Below are 13310 nucleotides of genomic sequence, written 5' to 3' on the forward strand. Positions count from 1 at the left end.
TGGGGAGACGCCTCGTGTGTCAGCGTCGGCGGGAACCAGTGTTCCTTTGGCCGGGGGGTCCTCTAGAGCACCCAGCTCTAGCTTCGGTCCGTTTGCGCTGACATTGGCGTTGTGTGTGTTGCTCTCAGATTCTGGACAGCAGCAGCCAAGTTCAGTGGGTAACCAGTCCCATTCTGCATCAGATCCAGGGCCCATAAGAGCAACAGCACCCATGTGGCGCTGCAGCCGAATCATGCACATGCAGCGGGAACTGCACCCAACCCTTCTGTCTTCCCTGGAAGGCATCGTCGATCAGATGGTCTGGTTCCGAGAAAACTGGCACGAAGAGGTACGTGGATGTGATCTCGAATGTCGTTCCACATGCTTTCGTGGCCACGTGAGGGTCAGTCAGCTGCCTGGTCATGTTTGTTGTTGAGTTGAATGATAGAGCTGGCGAAGAGTTAGTGTCTGCGCACTAGTGTGGCCTTAACTATTTGAAGTGGGAGATTTCAGATGAGGGTGAAATGGAGAAAACCTTCTGCCCTCACAGTGCTTACTTTGCTCATTCATGTGAGCTCAGTCACTTAAAGGCCATTGATTGCAGGCAGCAGTGGCGGTGCGAGCAGGCATGGTGGTTAGGTGATGACCGCAGTAATCCCCAGAGGCAGAAGGTGGCTCTTCAGTGACCTTCTCAGCAGCGGGCCACCCCTCAGTGGTGTTTGTATACTGATGATAAGATAATCAGCCTTTGTTGTCCAGGTGTTTTTCTAGCTGTTATCACAGCCTTGTTTTGTGTGCACACACAGACGTGCGGCAGTGACACAGCATCCGAATGAGGTTTTCCCGTGGTTAATCCAACTGAAGGGGATGGACATGACTCAAAAGTATTTTTTGTTTTGTTTTTTAAAAATGTTCAGGACACTCCGCATTGTTAAAAACACAGCTCAGTGTGTGGAGCTCACATGATTTTATACCGACTGTGCCACAGAAATCGCCCTGGGGGTGGTGGGGTAGCTGCTCGAATCAGGAGCTCTCTTTTGTGAATGGTGTTTGGTCTCTTCCCACTAGGTTCTCAGGCAGCTCCAACAGGGCCTGGCAAAATGTTACTCTGTCGCATTTGAGAAAAGTGGAGCGGTGTCCGATGCCAAAATCACCCCCCACACTCTGAACTTCGTCAAGAAGCTGGTGAGCACGTTCGGGGTGGGCCTGGAGAACGTCTCCAACGTCTCCACCATGTTCTCCAGCGCGGCCTCCGAGTCTCTAGCCAGGCGGGCGCAGGCCACTGCGCAGGACCCTGTCTTCCAGAAGCTGAAGGGCCAGTTCACCACCGGTGAGTCTCACTCTGTTCTTCCTCACTGGGAACGTTCCACGCACTGTTTCTCCTTGGGCTTTAGCATCGATGATTGCATTCATTCATTTTATTTTTATTTGTTCATTTTTCATTAATTGTCTTGTCACTGTACTGGGCGAGCTGGTTATAATGTTTAGACTCATCACAAGAAAGCTTAAGGCTCACCAGCCTGCCACTGCATGTCCTTCTTTCTAGTGAAGGGTTGTGGTTTGGAGCCAGAGCACCAGGCTCCACCTCTGGGCTTAGAAGTAGGATGGTTTCAGGCAGACGCTTCTGCTCCTCGATCCCTCCCTCCACTTGGTCTTTGTGGGAAAACTCAACAGTGAGACTCAAAGGTGCAAGGCTCAGGGTGACAAGTAAAATTCACACTGGTAGGCATTCTGGTGGACAGTGGTAGGGAGGTTGTTCAGATTCATGCATTTTCCCAGACCTGTGGGAGCATGAGTTCTGGCTCCACCATGTTCTGCGTGATCTGAGGTAAATGTCCAATCTCCCTTAGCCTGTCTCTATCTGTCAGATTGGGGTCCTCGTCCCTCAGCACGTGCAGGTATGCGTCCCCTGGATCTCAGAGCATTCGTTCCCAGTCTGCTCTGCCTCCTTCCCACTCGTCTGGGGTGCGCTCTCCCCCCAGGAGCACCAGTCCCAGACTTGAGCCTGAGGAACTTCTGCAGGCTTGTAAGTCCTGAGTGTCAACCCATGAGTTACACGAAAACAAGACTTGCCTGGTAAAATTTCCCAAAGCCAAAAGAAACATTTCAGCTTAATTATTGCTTTTGTAACCATCTTTAAAGCATTCTTTCTTGTCCTGCCAATGTCGCTCAGTGGTTAGAGTGTTGGCCGTGCACTGAAGGGTTGTGGGTTTGATTCCCAGTCAAGGGCACATACCTGGATTGAAGGTTTGATCCCTGGCCCCAGTCGGAGCATGTGCGGGAGGCAACCAATCAATGTGTCTTTCCCACATTGATGTTTTTTTTCTCTCTCCCCTCCTCCCTTCCACTCTCTCTAAAAATCAATGGAAAAAATATCCTTGGGTGAGGATTAACAAAACACAAGAAATTCTTTCTTAATTGATATGTTAAACCATAGAATAAATGGTTCACATTTTTTAGATATTTAAGTATCTTTTTAAAAGATTTATATCTTAGAGAGCATAGTTAAAACATGTATATCTGTAAAGTAGGTTGCAGTGATAGATATAAAAGGAACCATTTGCCCCACTAATTGCAAAGGACACTGTGCAGCTGTAGGCAGGACTGACCTGAGGCCCATGGGAAGCTCAGCGTGTGTTGTCCCATCATCACTCTGGGCGCCCTGGGCGGGTGTCCTGCTCTCGAGGTGTGAGCTGGGCATACGGCTGAGAGCTTCCTCTGAAGAACCAGCCTCTGGAGGAAAGTGCTCTCTGGAAAATAAGAGTCATGCCCTCTCAGAGCTTTTACACTGAAGGGCTCCCATCCTCTTAGATGTTCTCTGTAAAGTCCGTGTGACGTGTGGTCTGCCATCTTCTCTAGGAAAGGAAGGGTTTGAGGTTCGAGTTCATGGAAGCTGTCCTATTTTACTTAAAAGAGGTGATATTCAGTATGTCTTCATCTTAAAATTCCAGATTATTAAATCAGTTGCAGTCTGAATAAAGATGTGAAGTGGGACAAGTCTTCTGGATTTGGGGGGTAGGGGGAGAGAAGAACTGAAAGGAGGCTGTCAGGCTCTGAGCCACCTTAACTGCAGTGAGTTTCAGGCCCTGGCACAGAGGCCTCTGGTCGCTCTGCTCGTTGCGCCGGGGAAGACCGTCTCTGTTCCAGCGCTGTGTTCATCTGTAAGGGGGTGGAAGAAAGTTAGACACAGCCCATCACGTTCCCCCAGAGTGAAGGGCAGCCCTGCCCGGCTCACCCCACATGACCTAACGGGGCAGAGGAGAGTGTTTGGGAGAGGCTTGGAGAGACTTGGCACCCTCGCTGCCTCCAGCTTGTGTGTGAAGGTGCCTCTGTTGTCACGGGCCGCCTCGTTTGGCCTCAGGATCCATCGGTCCTTGTCAGCACGCGGACAGTGCCTCCCTGTGACTCTCACGGACCCGTTTCCAGCAGAAATCGTTGGCTTTCCTGACCTTTGAGCTCTGGCAGGTTAGGGTGTCGAGAACCCCCTCCACCACTGGTGCTAATCTGGGTGGGAAATGAGGTTTATTTTAAAGAAGGACTTTCCATGTAATTGACGTCTTTTTTAAAAAAAAATATTTTATTGATTTTTTACAGAGAGGAAGGGAGAGGGATAGAGAGTAGAAACATTGATGAGAGAGAAATCAGCTGCCTCCTGCACACCCCCTACTGGGGATGTGCCCACAACCAGGGTACATGCCCATGACTGGAATCAAACCTGGGACCCTTCAGTCTGCAGGCTGACGCTCTATCCACTGAGCCAAACCGGTTAGGGCTAATTGACTTCTTATTATTGAGTCTTAATAAACTCTGAGAACCAGAGTGTTTTTGCTTAAGTGAAAAGTGCATGTTTTCCATTTCTGTCATTTTGATTTCTTGCCTTCATTCCTTCTGAGGAACTGATGTATAACTCGTTCTCCTCCTGGTTATTGTCTCCTTCGTGCAGCCTGGTGCTGCGTTCACGTTCACACAGGCCTGAGGTGACCTCTAGTGGTGGCAGGCAGGCTTCCGGCACCTTTTAGTGGTGATGGGGGGGCTCCATGCTGAGACGTTTATGCAGGGGCCCCCTGGGGTCCCCCCATCCTTCCTGAAGAGGACAGGTCATGATTGGGGTGAGGTCCATGTGGCACTGGAGAGCCGGCCCACACCAAGGGCTTCGCTCTGTCTCAGGCCCCAATTTCCACGAGAAAGAGCAAGAGGGCTTCTGGGGCTTGATGCAGACTGTTCCCAGCTGGGAGGCGCAGAGCAGTGGCTTAGGGATGAATTGGAAGAGCCCGATGACTGAAATGCTTATTCATGTTTTATCTTGAAGATTTTGACTTCAGTGTTCCAGGATCCATGAAGCTTCATAACCTCATTTCTAAATTGAAAAAGTGGATCAAAATTCTGGAGGCCAAAACCAAGCAACTTCCAAAATTCTTCCTCATAGAAGAAAAGTGTCGGTTTTTGAGCAATTTCTCTGCACAGACAGCTGAAGTGGAAATCCCAGGGGAGTTCCTGATGCCAAAGCCGACGCACTATTATATCAAGATTGCTCGGTGAGTGAGTGGGACCTGGCTGATCGCTCGGTGAGTGAGCGGGGCCTGGCTGATCGCTCGGTGAGTGAGCGGGGTCTGGCTCGATCATGGCACATCCCCTGCAGGCAGGCCTGGTGCCGCGCTCAGAAAACAAGACTGTCCTAGGATTTCACTGACCAGCCCTGAAAGGGTCTGACTGATGGCTTCAATGTCTTGTTTGAGTCAAGTTTGTATTTGTTTCCAAAGAAGCTTTTCCGACTCCCCATAGAACTTGACGAAATTAAGTTCCCGCGTCTTTGTTCACACAGCCCAGTGTTCAAACAGCACCAGATGCTGTGGAATGCAGTGGAGTGTGTTGCGTCTCATTAGAAACGTAAAGAGTTCTGTGGAGAGGCTCCCTTAACAAATAGTCAGGTGCTTCCTGTTATTTCTAACTCAGACACAGAGCTCTGCTTTTCCACCGTCAGAATTCAGTCTTCCTTCCCCCAGACCTGCCTGGGGCCTGGCCAGCGCCCTCCTCTCTGACCTGTATCGGGGCCGAGGCCCAGGGTGAGGAGGTGAGGGCAGGGGTGTGTCAGTCCCTCGCTTGCTCCTCGGGGCACTTGCGCGTGCCAGGCAGGGCCGGCCCTCCCCCAGAGGCTGGAGCTGGGCCCTCCCCTGTGCCGCTGCGTTGCTCAGGGCCAGAGCAGCGACCCACAGCTAGCTCCTGGAGTCGGACCCCAGGTTTGATTCTTTTGAAGCTCCAGCTTCATCTTTCTGCTTTTGTTTTCCCTCTGCCGTGGCTTCTCCCTGGTTTTTGATATAATTGCACTATTTACACCTTGTCAGAACAAGGGTGGGGTGTGAGTGAACAAATGTGGCAACTACGCGTCTTAATTCCCATGACAGTTCTACCGGTGCTTTTGGAAAGCTCCCTTTTCTTTTCCAAGGAAAGGATTGGGAATTGAGACTGAGAGTGTTTGTGTGTTCGGTAGGTTTATGCCCAGGGTGGAAATTGTGCAGAAGCACAACACCGCAGCCAGGAGGCTGTACATCCGCGGGCACAACGGCAAGATCTACCCGTACCTGGTCATGAACGACGCCTGCCTGACGGAGTCGCGGAGGGAGGAGCGCGTGCTGCAGCTGCTTCGCCTGCTGAACCCCTGCTTAGAGAAGAGAAAGGAAACCACAAAGAGGCACTTATTTTTCACAGGTAGGAGGCCGCACTTGGGGCTCCCTCGCAGTGCGCTTTGGCCAGCCTGTCAGGGCTTCCCGTGCGCCGTGTGTCAGCACTGAGGAGCACTGAGCTTCGCCGAGTGCAGGCCTTGCAAGGAGGAGCCGGTCCCTCGACAGGACCCCTGCCCTGGAGAAGCCCCCACCCCAGCCTTTAGGCTCCTCACTGCAAGGTGGGTGCTCTGACAAGTATTTGGGAATGGAGGTGCTAGGTCTGTGCCCCCTGCCACCTTGACGCCCCCAGGAGCCCCTATGCTCTGGTGAAACCTGGGCTGAGTGAAGGGCTTGTTATGGGTCTGTTACCAGTATACTTGATTGTGAAGCGAGGCCTCTGAACTCCTGGGCCACTCGCTGCAGGACGTGGGCACGGCCCGAGCTTGCCTTCAGCGAGTGAAACACAAGACTCGGGAAGTCGGGTGGCAGGGATCTTGGTCAGGTGGCAGCATCTGAGTGAAGTCTTTCCATAACTGAGGTGCCCTGGGTGGCTCATGAGTGACCTGTTTCTGTCTGTAATGGGAACAGATGAGACACCTACCATCCCACCCAGAGAAGAAAGCCATTGTCAAGTCATTTTAGTATTAAATCCAAGGCTAGGAGCCCATCGCAGTATATAGTAAATGGAACTTTCTTCTGATAGCTAAGGTGTGATCTAACCCAATTTGACCTAAAATTTCTTACCTTTAAATGTATTATAGCCCAAATAAGAAGTAGATTGAGAAACAAGTCCGTAGAGAGCTGTGTGCGTGTTTACACCGTGTCATGTGATTGTAGTGTTGATCCCGGCTGTGGGTAATAGATTGCACTTCTTCCAAAGATACAAACTTCTTTTTTTAAATCTTCACCTGAGGATATTTTTTTCGATTGATTTTTAGAGAGACAGTTGCAGGGAGGAAGAAAGGATCAGAGAGAGAGAGAGAGAGACATCAATGTTAGAGAGACACATCGATTGGTTGCTTCCTGCAAGTGCTGCAACCAGTGCTGGGGATCAAACCTGCAACCCAAGTCCGTGCTCTTGACCAGGAATCGAACCTGTACCCTTTGGTGCACCGGCCGGTGCTCTAACCACGGAACACACCAGCCAGGGCCAAAGACACAAACTCCTGACTACCACCAAGTGCCAGCCCACATATATATATATATATATATATATATATATATATATATATATATACACACACACACACACACACACACACACACACACACACACACGTCCTGGGATCCTTTGGATTTCTTTATGGATTGAAGCCATGGAAGCAAACCAGAAGCTGTGGTTTATCTGACATTAGACCACAATGACTTTGTCCATTAGCAGGCAGAGCCCCTGGTCACCTCGCCGGCAGTCCACGGGCAGGTGGTCATAGGGCCTAGCGATGGGCACAGGCTCACAGCTGCTGCTTGGCTGCTCAGCAGCACCAGTGCGTTTGGCAGAGCCTCTTTATTGGTTTGTGTGTTTTTTTCTCTTTTTTAAATATGTTTTTTGTTGATTTCAGAGAGGGGAAGGGAGAGGGAGAGGTTTTTAAAAATTGCCTTCTAAAGCATTTCCGTCCCTCTGTGTCTTAAACACAGGGTAATGGCAGCTCAGGCTCCATCACCAGTCGATTGAGCTCTGTGCCACGTGTGCTACATCAGTACGTGGTGTGTGCTCAGTGTCCTTCCAGCTTTGCCCATGTGCCCCACACCCACTTCCTCTGCTCAGGACATCGAGGCTGAAGCGAGTGCAGGCCTGTGGTGATGTTCTCTCAGCTGTCCCGTTTCTCTCCCCTTTCTCCTCAGTTCCGCGAGTTGTGGCGGTGTCTCCACAGATGCGCCTCGTGGAAGACAACCCCTCTTCTCTTTCCCTCGTGGAGATCTACAAGCAGCGCTGTGCCAAGAAGGGCATCGAGCATGACAACCCCATCTCGCGCTACTACGACAGGCTGGCCACGGTGCAGGCGCGTGGGACGCAAGCCAGCCACCAGGTACTAACTCAGGACACTCAGGCGTTCGAGCTGCCACCCGAGGCCTCAGAAACGGCTTGCTTTCTGCTTCCAGGACAAGTGTGCTCAGAATAGTGTGTGTGCGCATGTGTGTGTGTATATGTGTGTGAGAGAGTGTGAGCATTGTGTGGGTGCATGTGTATGTGTGGTGTGTGTGTTGGGGGGTTGGTGAGAGGTTCCGTTTTGGACCTGTGAGTTGGTAGAAACGAGAGGTCCATTGAGTGACATTTGCTGCAGATTGGTTGTTATAACAGGAAAAAAGGTAAGTTTTCAACCTTGGAGAGGTTCCTAATTCTTTACCGGCACTTACAAAGCAGCTTAAGAGTTAGAATTTTAAAAATAACTTTACTGAAAACTCATGGCAGCCAAACCTCTTCTAAGCGATGTTCATGTTTATCAGGGTTGCTGCTGGGGCATTAGGTAATGTACCCTCTGTGCTCTATGTGCTTCCTAAAACACGGGAAGTGGCAAGCCCAGGAACACCTCATGCACCAGGGCTTTATTTACGAGTAGACGGCTCCACTGTTGCTCAGAGCACCACAGGTGGATCCCTGGGGGAAACCGATCAATCTGTGCATCCCCCGTGCAGTCAGAGGACACTGCATATGCTATTGACAAAATCAGCTCTATTGGTGCCACGTAAGAAGTTACAATTTGAGAGTTTTCCTTTTGAGGAAAAGAATAAGTGAGTTGGATGGGAGAGTCATGGGGTGGCATATCATTTCAGGTCCTTCGAGACATCCTCAAGGAAGTGCAGAGCAACATGGTGCCGCGCAGCATGCTGAAGGAGTGGGCTCTGCACACCTTCCCCAACGCCACGGACTACTGGACGTTCCGGAAGATGCTCACCATCCAGCTCGCACTGATTGGCTTCGCAGAGTTTGTCCTGCATTTAAACCGGCTCAACCCCGAGATGTTACAGATCGCCCAGGTAGTGTGGTGTGAGTAGCCAGACCCCCTCCTTTAGATGTTGCGTTCTGCTGTTTAAGTTCTAACATGCCTCCTTCTGAAACTTTAGGACACTGGCAAACTGAACGTCGCCTACTTCCGCTTTGATATCAACGACGCGACTGGAGACCTAGATGCCAACCGTCCTGTTCCTTTTCGCCTCACGCCCAATATTTCTGAATTTCTGACCACCATCGGCGTCTCTGGCCCCTTGACCGCCTCCATGATTGCTGTTGCCCGGTGCTTTGCTCAGCCAAACTTTAAGGTAGGTCATGGGTTGTCTGCGAAAAGCACAGGCTACCAGGGGTGGGCAAACTTTTTGACTCGAGGGCCACAATGGGTTCTTAAACTGGACCGGAGGGCCGGAACAAAAGCATGGATGGAGTGTTTGTGTGAACTAATATAAATTCAAAGTAAACATCATTACATAAAAGGGGACGGTCTTTTTTTTTTTTAGTTTTATTCATTTCAGACGGGCCGGATTCGGCCCGCAGGCCGTAGTTTGCCCACGGCTGGGCTAGGGTCCTGCAGTACACGTGTGACCCCACAGGAAGTGCTGATCTGCTCGTGAGGAGGAGAGCTGAGCGAGGAGGGCGTGTTGTTGCTGGACAGTGAAAGCTCCTTCACTTGAAAAGGGCTTTAAAAAGAGGAGTTAGGATGGTGCGGAACCTGGAGCCTTTGCGGGGTAACCTCCCCCAGCTGTTAGCCCTGCATGTCAGTTTGGTTTACTCCATTTTATAGCTGCCTTCTGTTTCTCGCTTTGCAAACCTTTTTTCTCTGAAAGAGCAGATGTGTTCTCTGGAGGGCCGTGGAGATGGGGCCTAAATGAATGCGGCACGTGAGCCCCTTGTAAACCCCCAGTGAGGTGAGGTGGGGCGCGGTGCCCGGGCCTCGTGCGGGTGTGTGACAGCTCCCGCGGGACAGGGCGGCAGCACGTCTGCCACCCCCGGGCACTGTCGGCTCCTGGCGCTGCACTGGCTGTCCTGGTGGGTTCTCATCGTGTTCTCCCAGCAATTGTGCAGGTGGGGAAACTGAGCCAGGGAAGGGGAGCGGCATGTCAGAGGTTGTACAGCCAGGGAAGGACAGAACACAGTTTACTTTTTCTGTTTTGCTTTTTTTAACTTCTGAGACCAGCCATATCTTTTTTCCCTTTCTTCCTTTTTTTTTTCAGATAAGCAGTTTGTGCCTAGAGGAGGCTTTAGGCTCTAACTGCTTTCCCAACACATTTACTCAGGACAGCTTTTAGCTATTGAATAAGCTCTTCATTGTGAACAAGGACTTCACATTTCCACACGTCTTTCTGAGGTGCCGTTGCACACATCCGACGTGTGGAAGGCGATTTTGGGATGTCGTGGTGAACTCTTATGAACATGAATAAATATAAATGGCCTTTCGGTTTCTTCTTGGTGAGGAGTTGGAGCTCTGATGCAGTGAATAGCAGTTCACTGTTATCCATTTATGTTTTAGGGCTTGAGATGTGAAGTTCTCGGGTAGACAGAAAGGCTGTCCTCTGGAAACCAATGTAGGGAACTCCTGGGAATGGCATTTAGTTTGAAACCTCTAGAAAGGAAGAGTCCTTATTTACTTTTTAAATTTATTTTTCAATTACAAATGACACTATTATGTGAGTTTCAGGTGTACAGCATAGCCGTTAGACATTTATATAACCCACAGAGCAATCACCCCATCAGTCTAGTACTCTCCTGGCAATATACACAGTTACAGTATTATCGGCCATATTCCTTATGCTGTACTGCACATCCCTGTGACTATTTTGTAACTACCTGTCTGTACTACTTAATCCTCTCACCCTTTCCACCAGCCCCTCAACCCCCATTCCAGCTGGCCATCATCTGTTTGTCCTTTGTATCTGTTAGTTTCTGTTTTGTTTGCTTTTTAGATTCCACATATATGAGAAATCCTGTGGTATTTGTCTTTCTCTGTCTGATGTATTTCACTTAGCATAATACATTCTAGGTCCATCAGTGTTTTTGCAAATGATAAGATTTTATTCTTTTTTGTGGCTAATAATCTACTGTGTATATGCACCACTACTTTTTTACCCACTTGTCTATCAATGGCTCTTGGGCTGCATCATATATCTGGCTTATTATAAATAATGCTGCAGTGAACATCTATATATGCATATATATACACGCAATGGTGCATATATACTTTTGAATTAGTGTTTTGGATATCTTTGGATAAATACCCAGAAATGGAATTGTTAGATCATATGGTAGATCTATCTATTATGTTTGGAGGAAAATAGTAAGCTCCATACCGGCTGCACCAGTTTGCAATCCCACCAATAGAACACATCCTCGCCAGCACTTGTTGCTTGCTGACTTATTGGCAATAAGGCGCTCCTTATTTTAAAGGCCTGGTACAGCTTGGAGTAACGCCACACGCTGCTCAGTGCATAGGCTGTGCTGGTGTAGATGAGAAGAAATTGGGCCTTCTCCAAACTTGGGGCAAAATGTCTCCACAGCCTAAATGTAGTGAATGCCTTTGCAGTGAGTAAAACAGACCATTCTGTATGGGAATCTCCTCTAAAACACACGATGTTAGCACCTAATACCGCGGGATAAAACCGTCCACATGTTCGTGTGAAGTTGCTTTGAACAGTCCTGGGCGCTCTGCATTCTTTGGACTGTGACAGTGGGTCACTGTTGGATGTCTCAGTTCAGGGAGGTGTGCAGGCTTCGTAGTCAGTCCCTCTCTAGAATTGCCTTCTGTCTTTTCTTGGTGATCTCAGTACCGAAGGCCTGCCTCTGGCCTCCTGCCCCTTCTCCAGCCCCTCGCCCCAGGCACTCGCTCTCCCTCCTGCCTTACGCACCTCAGACACCACCTCCGTTGAGGACACAGTTCCAGTGGCTCCATGCCCTTGGCAGAGCTGCCACGTGGGCTCCTCCTTCCCGTGCCCTCTTTCTTCAGCCCTGACTCCCCGCGTGGCCACCAGGCTTGCTCGGACCACACTTGCCGATGGAAAGCCAGCGTCGGCAGAGCCCAGCCCGCTGCAGACTCCTCCGCTCCTGGGATGCAGGCCCGCTGGGTCCAGCTGCCTCTCAGTGGGAAGCTGCCCGCTGGTCATTCGTGCTTGAACATGAGCGTTTCTTTCTCTCGCACAGGTGGACGGCATCCTGAAAACTGTGCTTCGGGACGAGATCATCGCTTGGCACAAAAAGACACAGGAGGACACCTCTTCTCCTCTCTCGGCCGCCGGGCAGCCCGAGAACATGGACAGTCAGCAGCTGGTCTCCCTGGTGCAGAAAGCTGTCACCGCCATCATGACCCGCCTGCACAACCTCGCCCAGTTTGAAGGTGGGGAGAGCAAAGTGAACACCCTGGTGGCCGCCGCCAACAGCCTGGACAACCTGTGTCGCATGGACCCCGCCTGGCACCCCTGGCTGTGACCCGGCCACTCCCACCTCGGAGGTGAAGGCCGCCGCTCAGGCTCCCGCACTGGCCTCCCCACGCCTCCTCTGCCCTGTCCATGTGTTGCTGGGTCCTCCAGGCGTCCGCGGTACAGTCGTGGCCCTGCTCGCGGTGTGAGAAAGAGGGTGAGTCAGGGTCGAGGGAGCTGAGCCACGGAGGTGAGGCCACTTGAAATGCTGGAGCTGAAACTCGAAGCTTTTAAAAGAACCTTTCAGGAAACCAAGATTCCCTGGCCTGGAGTAGGTGAAAGCATCGCCCCTCCGTCTGTGGGCGGACAGACTGAACTGTAGGAAACAGTTCGGAATGTCCTTTTTAACTTTCAGAAGTCACGCCTGGCGGGAGCTCGTGCTCTGTACAGACCTTTGTAACAGCTGCACAGAAACCCGCCTGGTTAGAGCCACGGGAAATTGTGAACACACCCTGCTGGCTTCACCCCAGCACAAACGTCCATGCTGCGTGGCCAGCACTGGCAACCGCACCGAGCCCGGGGGAGCCGGCAGGTGACTTCCGCTTCCTGTCGGCCAGCTCTTTGAATGTCTCCTAGACACTCACTATCATTGTACCTGAAAAAAAATCACTTCTTCCTGATTTAAAAAGAAGCAGCAACAGAAGTTTGTTAGCTCGTCTGTGTTCACATTTTTATAAATATGAGTATTGAGAATGTTCTATCTAAATTTGTACAGTGTGATTTTTTTAGAATAAATATTTTATAAAAGGAGGTGTTGTCCCTTATGTGCTAAGATGCCTGTTTCTGTGAGGTGCTTCCTGTGCCCGCATGTTCCTCTGGCCCCTGGGGGCTGGTGCTCCCTGCGTCCTTCCTGGGCAGGGTCTCGGCTTGGAGCCGGGTCTGAAGCAGGCGCTGCGCATGTTTGTGACGGCCCTGAGGCATGCCGGTCCTGACCGGTGTGCCCAGGAATCTGGTCTCTCAGCTTTGTTTCCATGCTTCAGGCTGCCGCAGCCTGTGTGTGCAGCGGGGGGAATGGCTGCGGACAGCAGCGCCTGTGCCGAGGCCTCCGCTGTGCCCCTGCAGGGCCGTTTCCGTGTCTGAAGCCTCTCCCTGCGCTCACCTCCACTAGCCCTGGTCCTTCGCCCCGCGCCAGCACCTCGGGTGGGGAGTGGATGGAGCTGAGGAGTTGCTCCCTGGAGCACGCAGAGGGCGAGGCTGGAATGTCACAGGACGAGAAATATGCAGTAGGACAGAGGGCTGGTGGTTGCTACTTTAGTCCTAAAATTACGATTC

At 51.0% G+C, this 13310-nt stretch overlaps 1 protein-coding gene across 1 annotated transcript in view; it reads left to right on the forward strand.

The window, feature by feature from the left end:
* Positions 1-12788, forward strand: part of TRRAP (transformation/transcription domain associated protein) — a 112617-nt gene extending 99829 nt beyond the window's left edge. Inside the window, exons 66-73 of the mRNA XM_081091181.1 lie at positions 129-328; positions 1048-1309; positions 4289-4514; positions 5468-5685; positions 7482-7666; positions 8412-8615; positions 8703-8897; positions 11764-12788. Coding sequence (XP_080947307.1) covers positions 129-328; positions 1048-1309; positions 4289-4514; positions 5468-5685; positions 7482-7666; positions 8412-8615; positions 8703-8897; positions 11764-12048 — 1775 coding nt within the window. The 3' untranslated portion in view covers positions 12049-12788. The remainder of the gene's footprint in view (positions 1-128; positions 329-1047; positions 1310-4288; positions 4515-5467; positions 5686-7481; positions 7667-8411; positions 8616-8702; positions 8898-11763) is intronic.
* The last annotated feature ends 522 nt before the right edge of the window (positions 12789-13310 follow it).

This window comes from Myotis nattereri (assembly GCF_964212035.1).
Source record: "Myotis nattereri genome assembly, chromosome: 5".
In the NCBI taxonomy this organism is placed as follows: Eukaryota; Metazoa; Chordata; class Mammalia; order Chiroptera; family Vespertilionidae; genus Myotis; species Myotis nattereri.